The sequence below is a fragment of the Gavialis gangeticus genome, unplaced genomic scaffold, assembly GCF_001723915.1.
Source record: "Gavialis gangeticus isolate Ggan-Ray unplaced genomic scaffold, GavGan_comp1, whole genome shotgun sequence".
In the NCBI taxonomy this organism is placed as follows: domain Eukaryota; kingdom Metazoa; phylum Chordata; order Crocodylia; family Gavialidae; genus Gavialis; species Gavialis gangeticus.
This window is the reverse complement of record NW_017729030.1, coordinates 22,650,487-22,672,121: the sequence shown is the minus strand read 5'-3', so window position 1 is coordinate 22,672,121 and position 21,635 is coordinate 22,650,487. Positions and strand designations below refer to the sequence as shown.

At 39.2% G+C, this 21,635-nt stretch overlaps 1 protein-coding gene across 2 annotated transcripts in view; it reads left to right on the top strand.

Moving 5' to 3' along the window:
- The window catches only part of SEC24D (SEC24 homolog D, COPII coat complex component), an 86,990-nt gene that overhangs the window by 39,745 nt on the left and 25,610 nt on the right, over window positions 1-21,635 (top strand). For both annotated transcript variants that reach the window (XM_019522029.1, XM_019522028.1), the window contains 3 exons: window positions 7,992-8,130; window positions 11,541-11,656; window positions 17,114-17,238. In XM_019522029.1, the coding sequence (XP_019377574.1) occupies window positions 7,992-8,130; window positions 11,541-11,656; window positions 17,114-17,238 (380 nt within the window). The remainder of the gene's footprint in view (window positions 1-7,991; window positions 8,131-11,540; window positions 11,657-17,113; window positions 17,239-21,635) is intronic.

Here is a 21,635-nt window from a genome sequence, read left to right as displayed (position 1 = left end):
CACCCCTAGTATAGAGCAACAAACATTGACCCCCACTGAATTCAGCTAACTTCCACTGATTTAAACTAACTTAGCCTAGCAGTCTAGAAATAGCAAAGTTAAGTACAAACAGTCAAAAAGCCCGAGGCTGAATCAGTTGATTCTTCACAGGTTAGTCTAAGATTTATAGATTGAACAGATAAACAAGTGAACAGACATTCACTTCTGATTTTGGAATTGCAGCTACATGATTCCAGTGTCCTAGGCCAGAAGCTGGGGTGCAGTAGAGCATGCCTCCCTGCTCAACTAGAGCAGACAGCTTGGGTCAAAACTAGTGCCCCCCCCTGTGTGGGGGGGGGGGGCTGGGTTGTGAGGAAGATGCAAAGCATCCTGGGGTGCTGCGGGACTGAGTTAACTTGAACCTGGAGGTGATCAGGGACAGTTCAACAAACTGATTTACCCTAAATCAGTTAAGTCTGATACTATATCTAACCAGGTTTATCTTAAGTTAGTTTTGACCATTCTGAGAGTGGCTTATGTGCACTGAACTTCTGTTGTGTTACAGGTTTGAACCCGTTTCCAGTCACCGGTTTATGTGTAATTTCTGTCCCTAGCCCCAGAACAGGTGAATGTTAGTGTGGTTCCCCATAATAAACTCTGGGGCTAGCTGCAGCCTTTGCTCTGGAAGGAGGTGCTATTTCAGAGCTTTTTCCGCATAGGCAAACTTTCTATGGTTGGCATACTTGTGGGTGTTGGTGTCCTGAAAAAGTGGTTTCTGGATCGTAATGCTTATTTTGCTATGCTGATTAGTGTTTCTTTGCTTACGTTGGGTTAAGGAACAGCTAGAAAACCCACCATGAACATGGCAGACAGAGCAAGGCAGATGCAGACACTGAGCTATTCACTTATTTGGCTTGAAGCACAAGACTCTCCCTCCACCTTTCCCCTTCCCCCAGCAAAACATGTGCCTGCAAGGTAGCCTAGGTTGTGTTCCTTTTACTTCTTGGATGATGTGCAATGGCAGTTTCCTTCAGTATTCTAATTCTCTCTCTCTCCTTTTCTCTTTCTTGTATGCATATGCCTCTTTCTTAGATTTTTTCTGTGAAGTTTGACTGCTAAAGTACAGTGAAAGTCCCAGTAGTATCATCATGATTTAACAATCCATGACCCTAATCCAGCAATAATTTCAATGATACAGGGAGCCCTGGGTAGTGGATGAGGTCTGAGTTTTTAGCAATAAATGGCCTAACCATGGTGAGTGTAGTAATTCAGTGTGTTGCATCTAAGGAGTGAAGCTTTACAATACTTTTTGTAACAATGTGAGAGAATCAGATTTTGGAGCTGTGCCACCAGCATATCTAGGGCTGTTTAATATTTTCACTGATCCCCATGAGACATTCTTAACAGAAATATTTCCAAAATAAAGGTCTTGATATCCAGCCACATTTGGACTAGTGGTGGATTAAGTTGAGTTTTAATGGATCAGCTGATCCAGGCTTTGCATTACAAAGGGTCCGCCCCTCAGGTTCTAGGGGAGGGTGAGTTTGCACTAGTCTGGCACAGTTCATCTATATCTGCCTTTAGCTATCCGTTTCCACTTTGACATAATCAGGACCATAAGCTTCAGCCCCTTTCTGCCCATCTGCCTTCCAACTGCCTGAGTAGGAGCCCATGTTTATGATTATTCCAATCCAAGCCAAGGTTAGGTTGCCAAACACTAGTTTTGATTGTTGCTATTGACGTTATTGCTTTATTTTGTATTGTCGTGGTACCCAAAGGTCCACACTCAAGATTTAGGGTCTACTGTAATAGGTGCATTGGTGATACAGTCTCTAAGTTAGGGAGAGGTATAGGTGACTCATAAATACCTGCTTTAATACAGGGCATCATTGCATAATACCACTGTTAGCTTTATAATTTGTATTGTGGTAGGATCGGTTGACTTGGGAGTGTTTAATTTTTTAACAAGAGTCAACAGGTGAAAACACTAACATAAAGTGGGGTTATTTCAACCTGTTAGACACATGACTACATTGAAAAGCAGACCATGTGACATCAGTAAGATGCCTGGGTCCAGGAGGAACTGTAGACCATGGGAGACCTTACCAAGGTTACTGACCAGGTCGTAGTACACGCCTGATACTGGAGAAATCCATAATTTTGGTGACAGGACACACAAAGGGGAAAAGAAGAGGAAGAATGTAGCACCTAGAGTCAGCCCTATCATGGTAGTAGGGTACTGCTGAGACCCACCAATGTGCTGGTGGGCACAAGAAATATATTTTATTGCAGGCTGGGGAAAATATTTGGCTTGTGGAAGCACACTTTGTTTACTGTACTGACTTCTGAAGTGTTTCTGGTGCAGGATTTACATTGTTGCAGACAAAAGCAGGATAAAATGTAAGAAAAAGACCACAGTAAGAAGGACTTCTGCAAGGGAAGACAGGAGCTGGATTAAAAACATAATGGCATGCTGAAGTGTATGTGGAGACTCCAACTAAGAACAGATCCCTTTTGTGCTAGGCTAGAATCCAAATAGACAAGACAGAAAAAGGGGCGGGGGAAAGGACATAACACAGAAGCAAAGTGGTGGCTTGCAAATGTAATAGAGGGTACATGGCTTATTTTAATAATTGACATTTTGTTGGGAGAAGATTAATTAGACAAAGAAGGGACACTGAATGAAGGGGTAAAAGAGGAAAAATGCAGGTAAAATGAGGAAGAAATGAAATGACTGAAGACTGACATGGGAGGGGACTGAAGTAAATGGGCTGCCAGGAGGCAAAGAATGTTCAGAGCAAAAAATTTTAGAGAGCAGTTGGCCACTACTAACATGTTAAAAATCCAAACTCTGCCGCACAATCCATACCAGTTTTTGCAACCTCGGTAAAGCTTGCAAAGTTGTAAAGCCTTTGTAAAAGAATGGAGATGTTTCTGAATATTTGCTAATCATCTGATTCAGTTGCAAAATTATTAAAAATATGTCTTTTGTGTTTGTAAGGATGAACCAGATTCTTCCCTCCATGTAAATCCATAATAACTCCAGTGGCTTTGGCACATCATAAGGCTCCCTAAGGCCTCTTTATCCACTGTGAATAGGGTTTTTTCTCAAGCTGTTCAGTTGATGATGGCAAGGTATGGAACAGGATGTGAATTTGGTGGTCGCAATCTTATTAATAAAAGTTACAGGCTATAATATACAGGAGGCCACTAATTTACATAAACATAAATTGGGAATAACACCATTTTTATTAGTGCTTAAGTGATTTAAGGAGGAAAATAACATTGGTCTAGTATTGCTTAGTTGCGTGATTAGCGCTCCAGACCTTATCTTGTTCTACTCCTTTCTAAGGATGTTTTTGGCCATTGGCTACCTTGGAAGCCTGAGCAAGTCATTTTCTTTACAGTGCTGTCTGGTATACAGTGGCTGCATCTACACATGCACTTTAATGCACGGTAGCCTATTTTACTGCACATTAAAGCATCACATAAAAAATTTTGACTTTGCACTAATGCGCAGTAAAACAGGCTACTGTGCATTAAGTGTCACTTAAAAACCATGCATGTTAAGGCAGCCTAATGCTTTAGTACCTCACATTAGAGGCACTAAATTTAATGTGCATTAGAAAAAGTGCCTTAATACACATGTAGATGTTTATTAGTGACACCTACAAAAGTAGAGCACGTTAAATATGGGTTTCATATACGGCATTACTTTTTGGGTTTTGGTAGTGTTTGTTTTTTTGAACATGCATCAATATGTACATTCTATTGTTGTGTAGTATATGCAAGTGAATTTATGTTATTGCATTCAATCTATATATAGCCTTACAAAATCAGCATTAAAGCATACCAGCCCAGACACACAAGTTTCTATTCCCCTTTATTATAGTGGTGGTTTTTTAAAATGTATAGGTTTTCACTCCCTGATCTAAAATAAATGCTTGACCTAGGTGGGTAAGTCAAATTTCAAGTCTGTGGTGGTAGTGTCTGCATCTGCTAGCTTTAAGAACCTCATTTTTCACCGTCCATAGTGCTTTGATTGTTTTGGCATAACAGTACTGTTCAATCTGGATTTACTCTCCAAGTCACTAACTGTTATCAGGCATCATTAATTACTAATGTAACTAGTTAAAATGGAGAAAACTAATATATGTTGTAATGAGATTCAGATTTCAATGTAAGAAAGATAGATGTTTGTATTTAGGACTCCTAAATATTTATATTCTGAGGGATATTTATTCTGTATTAGATACAAACGTTATGATGATGTGGGGTATAAATAATAATGCCTGTTCTGTTAGAAATGTATGCCTTCCTCTAAGTTTATTAAACAGGAAAGAGGAAGAGGTGGGGGGGAGGTGGAGAGGGATGGAGTCTGACTTTGTAGTATGATATTAGTGGAGATTTTCCATTTCTGTAGTGTAAATCAGAGCAGAATTAGGTTCAGAGAATGTTAACAGCAATGAGTAACCTAGGCCATATTCAGTAAAGATTTAAGCATGTTTAACTTTCTGCAAAGTGCATAGCCTCAATGACTTGACAAGGAGTCTTGGATGCATACATGAAGTTATACATATGCTTGCCTTGGGCTGCTGTGTTTCCAAACCTACAATAATAAAGCTGAGCTGTTTTGTTGACCCCCTGCCTTCTTTTTAGTTGCTTTGGGGGAAGAAAGTAAAATTTCCACTCCAAATATGAGAAAAGAAGAAAGAGCCTGGTAATGGTTTATTCTTTTGTTTTTACTGTCTCCAAGAAAATAATTTATTAAATATGTAGAAGGAAGATTTGCAAGACTGAGAGGCAGTATGCTCTTCTAGCATTGATTTTAGTGAGGACTTTTCATGTTTCATGTTTAGATCTTGTTTTCTTTAGGCCATTTGATATTTATTTTGTTGTTTCCATTTAATGTTGTGAAGTAATAGTCTTATAGTTGATGTATTATATTTGGGGTTAGATGAATGATTTAATCGGCATTCAAAAAAAAAGAGAGAAGTCTGATATGTATTGGATCTGGCTACACAGAGTCTGGTTATAGTAACTATGTATTAGGTGTAGCAAAGGTTTTATGGTGTAATTGACACAATCTAATATGCTTTATTAAAACAGCACCACAGAATGACCAATGGAAAATTGGCAATTAATGCAGAAAGTCCAAAAATTTTGAAACTTTATTTATAAAGCACATGCAACTGCTGAGCATACTTTAGAGCTGAGGAAGCCATGTCTGAGTAATTGGCCCTGAGAATTTTCTGGCTGACATTATATTGTTTAAATTGAGTTTAACTCTGCTTTTGTATGAGGAAAATACAGTAAAATAACAGTTGTCCACTGGAGCAAAAAGAAACATTTATAACTTGTAGTAAAATCTGATGATACATGTAAAATCTTTGGCAAAAATTTTAAAACTCATGGGAGAAATAAAGGAGTAAAATGATTGTCTCCATAAAGCTATAAACAAACAATAAAATATGCTGTAAATAATGGATACAACAAGAAAAAGGGGGTTGTAAGTTCCACACAAAGTCTCTTATACAGTAATAAAAGATAAAAGTACATCAGCATTCCATCTAAAATATGTCTATTCTTTATGAAGAGGCAGCATAATTTTCTATATAAAGCTCTAGTGAATTCACTAGTGGAGATCTAAAACTTTTCACATTCTTCACTGTTTGGAGAGTTGTGTGATCCTACCATGCTTGGATTTATTCTTTTGGTTCATGAAATGTGACGTAGGGAGAGGAGCAGGGAGGACAGGAGGGGAATAGAAAACTGAAAAGCTTATTTGTGCACAATAAGATATTGCAAATTATTGAATGTCACACTTTCATTGATTTGCTGGTCTCAGATATGCAAACCTATAAACTATAATTGCAGAATCCTTCAATTACTGCAGTACTATTACTGAGGGAGACATCTGGAAAGTGTCTCCGGTTAGTTTTGATTTTGAGAGGGGCTGTAATCAAGCCTGCTCAGTATAATTAAACTGACGAGATTTTGAGATATTGTATTTGTTTGCTTCATGTCTTTTCCTTCGTTTAATGTTAATGTTTTCTGAATCTTGCACTATGTCTAGTGACCCTGAGGACAGACTTGAAAGCTAGTGCTTCAAGTATGTAAGCTTTGGCACCATTTGTAAAAAGAGCAAGATATGATAGCAAGAAAAAGATCACACCTAGGAGAAGTCCATGGTTTCCTTAGCAATGCAGTGGTAGGAAACTACATGTACTGGGTTTGAATAGACTGATTTCTTGACAAAAAGACAACCTGCTCCAGGACAGCAGAATACTGGACCTATGAAGCTCTATGCTCATGAATTGTAGGCGATCTTTAGGTGTGGGGCTTGAGCAAAGATCAGCACACTTCTACTACCCTCACAACTTTCTATATTGGGCCTGCTCCCTTCTACCTGTGTTGTGTCCTATAGCCTCAGGCTGGACTAGATTTTGTGTCAGGGCCTTGTAAGAGTCCCTCGTTCCTGGGAGTTGTCTCCAAAACTCCAACGACTTGGAATTCAGTGAGGCAGACAACAAGGATGTAAAGTACCAACCAATCAACAGTTTAGCATAGACCCTTGTTTAAAAGTTATATGCCTGCCCCTCTACAGGAGTGTTACCATATTCTTTCAGTTTATGGTTGAAGCACATTAACCAGAGCCTGGCAGTGAAGCTTATACTGATGCTGCATCTGCTCTGTGGACAAATGGAGAGATGTGTATGGACACATACATCTGGAGCCATTTCAAAACGGGAAACATTTCAAAAGGGCAGCTGTTATTATGGATGGACAAACCAGGAATCATAACTGTAGCTAACCTGCTCCACCTTTAACTATGCTTCATCCACAGTTAAAGTTGGAGGTGTTTTGCTGCAGTTGTATGGTTCCTGGTTTATTGGAACGTAACAAAGGCATGTAACAATGCTACCCTTTTGAAACGAACATTTGTTACAGCCCTTTTAAGACCGCTCCAAATGTATGCTTGTCCATACCCAGAAGCAGCAATTTGGCATGTTTAACAAATATTTAAACTAATCGGGTATGGTTTGGACCTTTACACTCTGCGCATTCTTTTTTGGGGTATCACAGTACCTCTTCTTGGGCCTCTTGGGAACCTGAGGCCTGAGGAAGGGTACTTGTGATACCCCAAAACTTGCCTATGTCTATCCCAACCAAGCAATTGGCCCAGTAAAAGATTTCACACACAAGAATTCTTGCTCATCTCATATCTTCTAAGCAGATTATAAAACTTGGTAGTTTGGAAAAACATACAGTAGTTGAGAATGGACTCTAGGCAGGCAGGTGAAACACGTGGGATCAACATTACAAATGTTGACTTTTGCTGTTGCTGAACAGTTGTAAGGTTTTTTTATCTGATATAGACAAGCATGAAAGCATGTGTTTAACTCTATCCCTGTTTAAAGTTCCATTGGAGCTCAAGGGAATTCAAGATACTGCTCAAGTGCATACTTAAATTGGGGTTGCTTTTCAGAAGTGGTCCCCATGTGACGTCGTCTTTTCTTTCTTTTTACAACCCACAATTTCCTGTTTGGGGCTATAGGTTTGCAAAGAGTAACTATAACAGTGTGTGTAAATGACCAGCCTTCCTTATCTCCACTGAGCAAGAGCTTGCATTCTTCTTTGTAAAATATTCCTCAGTAGCAATATTGGGTCAAAAATGAGTAGCTGCAACACAAACCAGTTCTCCCTTTTTCAGCTAAATTTGGAAGGCTTCACCAGCCCTGCTTAAAAGACATCTGGTAGAAATGTCAAAGAACAGTTCACCCTGCTGTAGCCCATCTTGAATCCCTAGCTGTTTGAGAACTTCAGGATGCCATTGCTCTTGGCAAAATAGACAAACCTCAGAATTTGGGTAAACCCTGAACGATGTTCAGCATAGGAAGAATAATTCTTAATATGAGAGCTCAGATGCACAATGATCTTTTAATACTGCTTTTTAGGCTTAAAGTTTAGCAGTGATTTTTACAACTTTGATTATTTTCTGTTTCATTTAGACCCCTCTTTACATTGTTAACCACGGGGAGACTGGGCCAATCCGATGCAATAGATGCAAAGCCTATATGTGTCCCTTCATGCAATTTATTGAAGGGGGAAGAAAGTATCAGTGTGGATTTTGCAGCTGTGTAAATGATGGTAAGTGATAAAGATTAACTTTTGTTTGAATGAATTTACCATACAAACTAAGAAGGAAATTACATCTCTGTTTTCTTGTTAAAACAACTGGGAGTGAAGCACTAGTCCCACTGAAGTGAACAGAGGTTTTTACCAAGAACTCAGTGGAGCCAATATTTATTCTCTAGACTGTTTGGCATGTTATTCACTACAGTCCAAATCCTGTCCTCTGAATCCACATGAATAAAGACTGAATGGAGTCTAGGATAAGGCCCTACAGCTGTGAAAGTTTTTACTAGCTGACTGTGCACCCCTTGAATTTCGTATCAGCAGAAAAAATGGCAGGAAACATAACCAGGTAATTCTCAAGATTCCTTCTACTTGGCTATTTAATGTTAGGAAAAATAAAGTACAGCAGAGGTTTTCTGTTGAGCCCTCCACTTTGTGTCCTCTTGAGGTAAAACTTTCCTCTGTCATTTTAAGCTGAGTGTAACAGATCTTAAACTGGTACTGAGAAGATAGAAAGGTACAACAGCGGAAACATGCTCTGTAATGTTGTGAACATGAAAATGTATAAATATTGGGCTCATTTCTTTTTCTTTTGGCCATTTTGACCCATTCCAGTAAAACTGAGAGAGGTTGGGAACCACACCACAGTCCTAACTGCTTTTTCAGCTGTGGGCTAGATGCAGGGTTGATCTGCAGGCTGGATCTGGTTCACAAAATCAGTGTGGACTCAGTCTAGCATGGGATGAGCATCCAGGTACAGTCTAGGATGTGACCCCAGCTTTGTATGCTGAATCAATCCCCAGATTTGTGTGTGCCAGAACAGGCCCACCATCCCAGCTCCATATGTGCTGGAATGGACCTGCTGCACCAGATTCCAGCCCAGCATGCACCAGATTGGGCCCATCACCCCAGTCATGTGTGTGCCTGGTTGGGCCTGCCACCTAAGCCCTGTACACCAGTCCGATTTACCATATATGTAAAGTCATGTCATCTGCCCACGGAGCTTGGAAATTTGGCGGTGAAGGAGCAGGAACATTAATTGCTACTGCTCCCACGTCAGCAATTTTCCAGACCTGTGGTGGGCCAGATTACTTGTCTACATGGGCTGGATCTGGCCTGTGGGCCAGAAGTTGAGTGTCACGGAGTTAGAGAATTCATTCAATTTGGAATGAATTTCAAGATAGCTGAGTCAGCACAGTGACCCTAAACCACTTCCTTCCCAGTCCACAGGGAATAGAAAGTATTCCCAATGAAAAGGGCAATGTCCAGAAATGTCTGTGCTCTCTGGCTCTTCTGCTGACTAGAATAGTCCCTTGAGACTATGAACAAAGGAAGGCAAGGTTGGCTCCTGACACTGCCATAAGTAGCTCCCAGCCAGTGGCAGAATAAGGAAAGAACAAAGGTGCTATAAAACAACTTTTTCCTTCAACCCAACTCTGTTCCTGTATGAAATAGCTAGAGCAAAGAATTGAGCCCTACATTTGTCATGCAATATAACCATAACTAGATGATGTATTACTGACTTTCCATCATATGATGAGCCTCCAATTAAATACATGTGAAAATAAGTGAGATGCACTTAGTAGGATTCTCTCAGAGAAATGGCTTATGAAAGAAAATATACAGACAGTTTTAAAAAAAATGTATTGTAGCAAAATACAGCTGTGCCAAATAATGAAATCCAGCTTCATCAAAAGTTTATTTTTAAAAATGCTTTGTCAACATAGCATATATATTGTGCTCTGTTTCTAGCTGCTAGTTAGAATTCAACTTCAAGTAAAAATAAACTTCTTTAAAAATGCCCAAATGCCCACCAAAGACCAAATATTTAGAACAGCATCACAGTAGTTATGTCCACAACCATGGATTTAATGGTTGAAGTACCTATTAATCTTGCTGTGACAAGTGTTGGTTTTCACAGAAGATACCATGCCATATTTGTTCAAGTGTGCTGCATGTGACTCATAAGTATTCTTGCGCTTTTGGCTGAATCCCAAGTCTTTGCTAGAACTAGCCTTTCTAGACGCTTGTATCAAGTTGGAGTTCCTCAGCTGGATCACAGTGGTATACTGCTTTCCCTAATACAGTAATCTTTTCAACTCTGAAATGTGAACCTTGAAAAACTCAGGCTAACTGTTTTTTTTGGCCTGAGGTTCAACCTATTGAGCAAAGTATAGCAAACAGCAAGCTTCATAGTTTGTCGGGTTAAATTCTCGTGAACATAAACCTTTATTGTTAGAAACAATGCAAATATAGGATTTGACCAGTGATTTCAGTTTAAATCATTCTTTGTACTCCTAAGGTGTCTTTCATCTAAGAATCTCAAAGCATTTTCATGAACTTTAGCTGGGTCTCAAATCCCCCCCTGCAGGGCAGGTGAATATTATCCCCATTTTACAAGCAAGGAAAACTGATGTACAAAACAGTTTAAAGTGAAGGAAGTAACTAGCAAAGAAGGAAACAACACAAGTTTGGTGTCTTTTTCTACCTCCTGCTCTACTAAAGATAGTGGCTGCATTTAAACCATAGTCTGGCAAACCATGTAACTTCTTACAATTCAGTTCCTAAGATAGTGCACTTCTAGTTAAGCCTTGTGTCAGTGGGGGCTTTGCTGTGCAGTAGCCCAGGATTTGTGAACCTTTTGGAACTACCCCCTATGTAGTGGGACCTGTGGGTGAAGCAGGGCTGGCTGAAAGATAGTTATAACTGGTGACTAGGGGCATTTATACATGGGCTCTAGGAGTGGAGGTGGGGGTCACTTTAATTAGAGCAGATATGAGAGGCTTTAATTTAAGCTCCCGGAGCATCTTAAAGCACCCCTACTGTCATTTTTAAGTGTGCGGACATATACGCAAGACACTGGAGTCTGCTGGAGCACAATAATTACCATGTTCTAGCAGACTTGATTGATCGAGTCTGCTGCAATGCTCTGTAATTACAACATGTTGGAGCAGCCTCACTGCTTATGTGTAGGTGCCCTATGATATGGGTGGCTCTGACACAGCACAGTGCTGCAAATTGTGTTGGTGCTGCTTTCTGTAACTGGGAATACTGCAGCTTCAAGCTTGCAGCAGTGTAGTGGTTTTGTTATCAGTGTGTATATTTTAGGGAGAGCAGGTTCCTGTCCACAACATACATGGAACCAGTACCAGTTCCAACTGCTCAGGACAGTGTATCTACAGAAGATCCCATGCTTGTGACTGGACTTATCCTATGCAGTAGGAACTCCCACCTATCAGAGTTTAGAAAATGCCTTTTTTATTTAAAAAAAACCCCCTGCCATGTGCTGTTTCCATGAACATTTCGTTGCTCAGCCATTTGCTACATTTTCCTTGAACATAAAAATAGGAGCTTATATTGGTTCATCTGTGTATTTAAAAATAAAGCAAAACAAAAAGACCTGATTCTATGTTTTTCTGTAGTCCCTCCATTCTTTTTTCAACATCTGGACCACGTTGGCAGAAGAGTGGACCATTATGAGAGGCCAGAGTTATCTCTAGGATCTTATGAATTTGTTGCTACCTTGGATTACTGCAGAGTAAGTATTCCCAGAATGCAAACTTGTTTACAAAGTTTATAGCCAAATGAGCAGGATCCTTAAATACCTACATCAGAATAAGAATGTTTGCAGTTTTAAATACCAGAAGTTCAGAGGTTCCTGGACACTTTCAAAGTTGTAGATAGAGGCATAAAATGTAAGTTAAACCTATTTCCTGTACAGTTTTGATCACTGATATTGTTGCTCATTGTTTCTGTTATGGTCATTGCATTAAGATTGTCAGATAAGAGTTACAAGCACTACAGCAAAGAGCGCACAGCACTATGGCTCAGCCAGGCTTTAACTTGGTTGTAGCAACTATATGACACTGTTGTAGAGCCTATAGTTGAGATTTTTCACAGGGTGTCATGTATTAACCACATCTTACATTTATTTTGAAGGCAGATGTATATCTAAATCCTCTACTGTGGAAACTTCAGCCTGGAAATTTGATGCAACTGTTTGACTGTATGCTTATGTAGCAGTATAAATTAACTAAATCATTTAAAGGTTTAACCCTGGATGAAACAGGGTTACAGTTTGCAATCATTTTGCTACAATTGCATTATTACAGGAATATGCAAGTGGAACAGTTTCCATCATTTGCTATAGGTATAATTTCTATTCCCTTTTTATATAGTATTTATATCCTGCTTATGCTGTTAATTCTCATGTTATGAAGTCATAAAGGGCTTCATCCAAAGTCCATTGAAATCAATTAAAGTCCTTTAAGACCTTAAACTACAGATGGAGTCAAGGGAGAATTCATAAGGAGGATTCCCTGCATAGCTTTAACAGTTTGACATGCTTTTATTATTATCAGCCATAAGTATTTTGTTTCATTTTAATAATATGAAGTTCATATTGAAGTTCGAAATAAACTACTTCCAGCCACAAAATCTTAATGCAGCAGGTTCAAACACACCCTTTACAGTTCTCAGGTTCATGAATAGAGTTCTTGTCTGGATGTGAATGATCCTGGGGCAATTTTGGTAAGAGCAATGGTGGGCCTGATGCTCCTGTTTCCTCCACACTTATATGCATGCAGGCTGCTGTGCAATACATAATCTGCCTGGCTGTCTTCCTACTACAGGGGTAACTACAAATTTTCAGCTTTTCTTTAACAGGTGTTCAGGTTTTGGGTTGCAGGGATGTCCCTGGAAGTAACTGCAGACATGCTTTTGCCTGCAGCTACTTACACATACAGTTTAGATAACGTAAAAGGTAAGCACCTCATTGTAATTTCCGATCAAGTACCTAGACACCTTAAATTACTTAAATGATATCTACAGAAATGTAGGGAAAGAACTGAAAATGTGCCCTCAGGATGAATTACACATTTGTAAAGCACTGTGCATACCATCCTGTCTTCTTGTAAGGAGAGATCAGCAATGGCTGATGAAACTCATTATTTGTTACTTTGAAACGTAGCCAAAAAATGTAATATAAATTTGACCTAGAAAAGCGTTGATTAAAATAAAAAGCAGCTGCATGTTGTTGAGACTCTTGTGAAAAACCAAAAACACATGCATGTTGTTTCATTTTCATGCTTTTCGCCCTCTTAATGAGACTTATACAGTTAATTTGGCAAAGCTATTTCCCTGAAGTAGCAGGCCAGTATTTGAATGCCAGGTAGTCTAGTATTTGATCATGCGTCCAGTTAATATTTTCGGCTAAGCAGTGATGAGGTAGTGTTTCCACTGCTCCTACAATGTGGGGCTTATATTGGCTTATATAAAATTGCAGTTTAGAATTATTTTAATAGGAACCCCAGGCCTGTATGGAGTTCTGTGTAGTTGGACCACTGTGAGATGGTAGGACCCTGTTGAATCATAAGGGCTTAGGGCAGGACCTGCCTCATGTTTCTCATGGCAAGCCAGGATCAGGACTAAATAAAAAATTGTTGGTTGTTTAAGAGCATGGGACTAGAAGGCATTGCATCTTAACAATCCATTTCATATATGTATCAATCTGTATTTTAAAAGTAGTTAGGAAAGTTGCCCCTACACCTACTGTTGGAAGGCTATGTAACACTTTGAAGGTTAGGGATAATTTTCTCATTTCTAGCCCTGTGCTCTTGTGCTACCTCTCCCTTTTAGTAATATCTCTACCCACTTCACAGTTCCTTTAGTAATCCTCAACCTGTTCAGCTTTACTAACAATTTCTTGGGCTCACTGTATCAGATGTCCAGATAAATGACACCTGCCACATTACTTTTGTTTAGAATAGGGCTGTCCAAGTGGTCTTGTCTATGATGTGGTTATCCAGCCAGCAATTGAGGTGATGTTGTGCAGAGAAGCCTGCAATCTTCATGAACTAGTTCTGGGTAATGAGCTCTACTTATTTGCCCAAGCACTGCCCTTGTAAAGACAGTAGTGCTGTTCCAGTTCTGGAGCTGGACTGTCTAAAGTTAACTCAGGTGCCTCAAGTGTGTGACAGACTGAGGGGCTGTGTGTAAGATTGGAAGGAAGTGGTCTTTGTGTGTGGTGTTGTAGAGCCAGATGAGTTGTGGGTTCAGGGGATATGGGCTGCAGAGCTATGCAGAAAGCCATGGGGAAGTGAGTTTTTGGATTGTATGTGAGGTTAAGGGGGAATGTGAGCTGTGGGAAGGCCCATCAGTTGAAGAGAACAGTGGAGGAAGAAAGGCACATCTCAGCATTTAGAGTTGGTGTAGCTTGCTGGATGTGAATGCTGAATATGGGTTAGTTGGAATGTAACATGGTGTGGGGGGGCAGTGGGTGAGAGTTGAGTATGAAACCGGGAATGTGGGATGTAAGACACTGAGTGAGGATCAAGGATTTGAGGGATGTTGGGATTTAGGGCATCACCTAGGGATAAAATTGATGAGCAGAGCCCATGGCAGAGAGGCTGAGGTGATACAGAGCATTATCACTTTGGCCTTAGGGCAGGGGGAAGATGCAGCTTAGCTTATGTAAGGGAGTGGTGAAGGGCCTTGGTGCTGGTACTGGTATTTCCCACTGTGCGAAGTGTTTAAGCCATTGAGCATGGCTTTCTTTGATTTTAGCTGGTTTATACAATAGCAAGCATGACCTTCTTTGTTCTAGAGTCTAATCATGCTTGAGAGACCCCCTCTCCCCCAAAGCACTACATGAGACTATCCTCCCATTACATGTAGTGTGGAAAAAATATAATGTTACAAAGAAGTTCCTTGTAGTAACTATTTTATGGAAGAACTGCCATTGTTGCAGCAGATCTGCCATGGCTCTAGTGTTACAAAGAGCCCGAGTGCATGAACACTCATTTTTTGTAGTGCTATCAGGCCTCATATAGTGCTAAAAAAGTAGTATGTGTCTAAGGCCCCAGTATGATTCTACAGGGTCATGACTGCACTCAGTGTCCACTGAGAATTTGTTTCTAGATCAGTAACATGGTTGCTATGATTTTAGTAAGGCTGCATCTTACTACTAGTGAGGTTAACAAACTTCGCAGGCTGATTAGTAGATCCTATGCTAGGGTCCTATAGCTGGGTCCCTGATCAAAAGCCCACTGAAATCAGAGAACTTTTTCATTAACTCCACTGGAATCTAGGTTGGACCTCATGTCTGGCACAAGCTACTTTAGATGTATTTGGCTGTAATCAAGACTTAAATAGAAATATAGTGCAGGATCCTCAGCTAGTGTTTATCAGTGCAGCTCCATCAAAGTAATTTGAGCTGTACTGGATTTATCGCAAGTGAAGAACTGGCCCATCAACTTTGTAAACTTAATTTGTCTATTGAAGGCACCCATTAATTTTTTTTTCAAAATACATTTTGTTGCTTCTGTAACATGATGCTTTGTGATGCAAGCATGTTCAGGTATTTTTATGTCTTTGTCACAAAGCTTAATTTAATTAGGAGCTCTGGTAAGTAGGTTTCTTAATGCTACTGTAATGTTGTTATAAATGTGGAATCAATATTAATCTGGATTTATTTCAAGATTGTTTAAAGCAATCAGTTTGGGAACATAGGTTCTCATGGGGAATATCAGACTAATGATTTCTGGGAAGCTAAGTAAGTTATTTGATACTTTTTTCTTGATACAAGTCAGTAAAGTTTAATTCTTTTCTAAATCTGATACAAGAACAAAACTAAAGGATCATTTCCATTGAGCTTATCAAACGATGAGGATGAACAGCTACAGAAAATGTTAACAAGTAACAGCTGCATTGTATTACTTTACTTCTCCTTAGCCATATCCGCTTAAGTACAACTTCCCATTTTTACCATATATAAGGTCAGAAATTAGCCAAGGTCCTTTTATAAACAGCCATGAGCGTTTTGGGATTCACACAAGGGCAATATTTGAGGCACATTTTTGTAAGTAAGATCCAGATACTGAAATCAGAATAGCTTTGGAAGCTATGACCTGGTTTGACTCTATTGGAGTTAAGTCTTGGAGAATACCATAAGTGAAAGGAGAATCTACAGAAAAGTTTTAAATTTAGAGTAAAACGTGTTGGGGCAAGAGAGCTAGGTATCTTAAAAGATTGGTAATGAGAAAGTGGAGTCTTATCATCTATAGCTTGTTGTTTCAAATATAACCCAGCATCTGTTAAGCAATGGCTATAGAACGTTCATTTTGGAATATAACATTAGGCAAGTGTCCACTTCACTGAAAAAACCCTCCGCATTTGACTTCCATTAATAATTATTTCAAGTCTTAGCAAGGAGCTAAAGATGGAATAGTCCCAGAAACTGACCTTTGCCCCTTAGCAGCAACTCTTAGCAGTGTTTGTCACCAATCTGAGGAGTACTTGTGAAATGTTATGAAGACTGTGTTACTGCGGGCAATGCTGGATTTGATAAAGAGATTGTGGAGTCTCCATCATTAAAGATTTTAAGAACAGGGTTGTCAAACACTCGAATTTAGACAAGGATTGATCCTGCCTTTGGTTGGGGTTTGGATTGGTGATCTCTTGAGACCTCTTCCAGCCCTGTTTTTCTACTGTTCTTTGATTCTCTGATCTGTGAATAAAGGACTTCATTTTCTTAGGCTCTTAAACTAGCATGTTTCATTAAGCATTATGTTTGCTTCTAAGAAAAACATTAGTAAATGTTGCATGCAGATACTTGGCATAGCTTAATGCAGTATGTACATGTTTTTTGTTACATTATGAACAAAAAATAATATGTAATAAGTTATACCCAAGGTATCAGTACCAAGCCAACAGGTTACTGAATACCTAATCTTTGTTTATACATAGGTATTACAAGCTGAAGTTTTTTACTGGTGTTGTAGAAAATAAGCTTATTTGTAAAAGTGCCATTCTTTCAGCTATTATAAATGCAGTTGTCAAACTGTGTAATTATTACTATTTAGTATTAGCAGCATCTGTAAAAACCACCAAACAATTACTTTAGTTGCCTGATTGTGCCAACTGTGGATTTTGTTGAACTTAGTGTGTTAGCATCTCATTTTCCTCTGTGCATCTGAATGATGATTCTTTTCCATAGAACAACAAACCTCCAAATCCACCAGCCTATATCTTCATGATTGATGTATCATACAGTAATATAAAGAGTGGCCTTGTGAAACTCATCTGTGATGAGCTGAAGACTCTGCTGGATAAACTACCAAGGTAAGGAGATCTCAGTGTGCTTTGCCTAAATTTTCACAGAACAGTAAGTTTCTTATTAATCAGAGGGAACAAAAAATCTTCAGAAATTGACTAAGTTGTAATACCAGGATTTGGGGACAATTTCTTACAAGCAGAACAGGACTATATGTTTATCATTGTAAGTTCTAAAAAGTCTCACTGGCCTCCAGCTTTTTTAAATTTGTGATGGAAAAAAGAGCAGTTTGCTAATTAAAGGTGTGGGGGTTTCTTAGACTTTCTTATCCCTTTCTCACACTAAGCTGTCACAGCATTTCCAACTGAATGCAAACCCTTTTTATTATGTTTACTCCCTATACAGTGATCATCATTTGGAACAGTTTTGTTCATAAAACTCCACAGTGAATCTTTATTTTACCAGAGCAGACAATCTAGAAATTCAAGTCTCTTTGTAAAGCTACAACACGGCATCCAAGTGCCAAATATGTTCGGCTTGTTTTCTTTAATTAGTGAATGCTTTAAACCCACCATCTGAAATTTCTTGTTATCATTCAGTATTTTCTGTGTTGTTCACTTCTGCATCTGGGACAGAAGTTCAATAAAAAGATTTAACCTAAACCAGCTAAGTTTGATACTACATTCATCCATATTATCTTAAACCAGTTTCAGCCAATTGGGTGCATCCAGACAAGCATGGACATGTGTTTCCCTGGGGACAAGTAGCAGTAGCACACCTTGTGCCACTGCTACTTGTCCCCAGAGAGCACCTGTGCCACACACTCTGGCACATTTCGTGTTACCCCAGGTGGGACAGGAGAGGCCTGGGCCAGCAACTGTGCTAGCTCCAGCAGCCTTACTTGGGGTCCTGGGAGTCTCCCAGGACTGCAACCGTGGCAGGAAACCTGGCTGGCAGCCAAAACATGGCTCCGGCTGGCCAGGCTCTGGTTTTGGGCAGTGCACATTGCAGCCACATGCGCTGCCTCGCTTTTTTTCGGCATGGTGGTTTTTTGTTTTCTTTTTTTACCCTGGGATCTCCTGGGGTCAACGCCCCCCTCCCCCCCCACCTCACCCCTGCACTGCAAAGTAGTAATGCGGGGAATGCCTTCATGTGCGGTATGTGGCAACACAGATGGGTCTGCAGCGCCACACACAGTACATCCAGTAAGTCCAGTACTTGTCTGGACATGGCCTTTGAAAGCAGTTTACGTGCACTGAACTTCTATTGTGTTGAATTGGTTTTCAATCACCTATACTGGTTTATGTGCAATTTCTGTCACTAGCTGTGAGGACAAAATAAGTTAGTCAGGGAACAAACGTATAAGGAAACAGTACTTTATTTCATTGTCACTTCTGGGTGCTAATGATGTGATATTATAATTCAGTTTTGTAATATATATTAATTTGAATAGCTTCTTTCGTAATAAATTATATATAGCTACATACTCAAGTTGAGAATGTAAGAGTCCAAGATATGTTTTAAAGTAAGACCAAAGGAGAGGATACAGTTATGAAGTAAGCAAAGCAGAAAGGAGCAAAGTGGAAAGAGACAAGGTCCTTGAGCTAGTCTGGGGCATAAAGTATTTTGAATGTTTTCATCCATACTTCATTGTTGGAGCTCAGGACAGAGGTAATTCCAGTATAGGCTTGGGGAGTTCATTTGTAAAAACAATTCTCTAAATAATATTATTTTCTAAAAGATAGAAGATTTTATGCAATTTAAAGTGTATTATAAATAGAAAAGTTTTATATCAGTTGTAATACGCCTGAAGATAATAGAAAGCATGAATGTAGTAATAAAAACACTTAGGAGTTTGTATGAAAGGAATTAAGAAAAATATGATCTGTTATGAAAGCCTTAATACAAAGTACACATACATGTACATTACAGAGAAAACATACACAACTCCCACCTCCAGCAGCATTTTATCAGTATAAAGACTTGTGCTAGATCACCTTAGTGCAGGATCAGAGTCTAAGATTATAGTTCATGGGGGAGGGGGAACCCCAAAACCCCACCAACTCTTCAGTTTAATCAAGGTATACTTTTTTCTGTAATCTGTCGTTGGCCAAATGGGCAATCTCTACATTAAAAGAATGAATGGACAAACTTATTTGATAATAGTTCCAGAAACTACAAAATCCCATGACAGAATACTTTAACCATCCTGGACACTCCATCGCTGACCTTAGCATAGCTGTTCTTAAACAACAAAGCTCTAAAAACCTACCTGAACGCAGACTTGCAGAAGAAGAAATCATCCACAAACTGGATTGTGTTAAGCATAGTCTCAACAGAGACTATAAATTCTTGTCCTCTTACCAGGGCTAGCTGCTAACTGTGGCTGCTTACCCCTATGTCTCTCAATGTGTTAGCTGCCTTGTTTATTCTTACAGATTTATTCAACCCACTTTTTGCCTCTCAGCAGTGCTCCCTGCTCCTATCCCTTTCATCTGTATTTAAATTCTTTTCTACTAAAAGCCCTTTCTTTCTGCAAATGCAGTCATGGCATCTGATGAAGTAGGATGTCTACAAAAGCTCATGGCTCTCTGAACCAGTTAGTTTTCAAGCTGCAATTCTGCCCTTTTAATTTGTACCTTAATAAATTTTTGCAAGGGAAATAGTGTCCTCATTGTACGTAACAGACAAACTTCCAAATTTGCTGGGATATTTTATTCTGATGCTCTGGAACATATTTCACTGTATCTTTGCACTCCACTGCTGTAGAAGGGAATTTTTGCAAAAAGATGGATGACACTCATAAAGGACATTAAATGCCAGCAGACATTGCCCTTCCCTTGTTAAAATGATAATTATTACAAGCTTTTATAGAGGCACCAAGTAGTTTTCTCCTAGACTTCGTAATAATGAACAGGGTTTTTTTGGTATCCTGAAGTGCAGGGGTAGGAGCTGTGTGTTTGGTCCTGCAGACATGGAATTGATCCTGTATCTAGGTCTCCAGCAACCCAATTCTCATGCAGGGAGAAGTTTGGGAAAATAAGGTAATAAGCCAGATGAAGACCTTTGGAGCTAAGGGCTTATACCAGACAGACTCAGTGGTGGCCAGAAAAAGGGATGAATTAGACTAATATAGGAGTAGGTTACCCAGAAGTCTCAGGAGGAAGGCAGCCTGTATAGCAGGTTAAAATATATATAGTAATGATATACCAAGTTGTATAGCCTTATCAGGCCCTTTTGTTTTCAGCTTATTTGAAACTTTGGGGGCAACATTTTCAAATTTGTGGGTTGCTTAAATTGTCTTCTAACATTGAACTACCATGAATTTGTACTCAACACCTGTTAGGTATCCAAACATAATTTTAGGTGCTTAATTTGAAAACATTAAGTTAATTTATATCTGTTTGAGTTAAAATTCCTGTCATGGAGAACTATATATTTGAGCCATGCTGGCTGCCATCTTCTACATCCATGGCTAATCTTTAGAATTGTGATAGAGGAAACTGTGTCTTGCAAAATTCAGTAATAAGGGGCCAAATTCAATGAAGAGGGGCATCTGATGAAACTGTCCCAAAATACATTCAGCTGAATGATGTTGTGATTAATTAGCTGATATGAGAATATCTCTTCAAAGTAGTAAAGTAATATGTAACTGCAGCATATTATTATGACCGTGGTCTTGTCAAGACAATGAACAGTGGAATAACTTTCCTGGTGGTCACATTAGCAATACAATAGTAAGGTCTGAGTGACAGGGGAGGATTAAACCCTTCAATCCAGAATTGATTTATCTATCAGGATGCACTCAATAGTGTTATTCTAAATATTTCTTAATGGAGCATATACAATACAGAATATGAATCCCTCTTAGATCAGAGTAGTTCTTTTATAATCCAGCTGTGTTCCCATAAAACAGGAATGACAGATGAGCATTCTAGAGTGACATGCTAACTACTGATTGGGGACAAGAAAAATGATTTTTTGCAAGTTTTAAGTGAACCTTGTGAATTGCCTGTGACAATTCATCTTTAAAATAACTTAAACAGCTACATCTGATCAGAAATATTCCTGAGTGCTTTAATGTAGTTATATTTTTCCCTATTGATTGACCCTCTGAAAAATTAGGGATGCTTTAATGTTCAGTGAGTTTACTCACACCATTTCACCTTCTTGGATTGAGTTTTGAGGTTGAATGGAAAAGTGTGGATCATCCTAAGAAAAGATATTCCAAGCTAAAGTGACTTCCCTTGACATTGGGTTATGCCAGCAAAAAATTTAGCCTAGAAATGCACACTAGCAAGTATTCAGTGAAAAGATAAAAGATAAATGCCTTTTTATAAAATCTATTAGATAAGAAATTGCTGCTCCACATAGTTTTAATTTACCTAGTCACTCTGTTTACAGATACATTTGGAGCAATTATTATATACATGGCTGAGACCAATACAAGGAAACCTACAGTGCC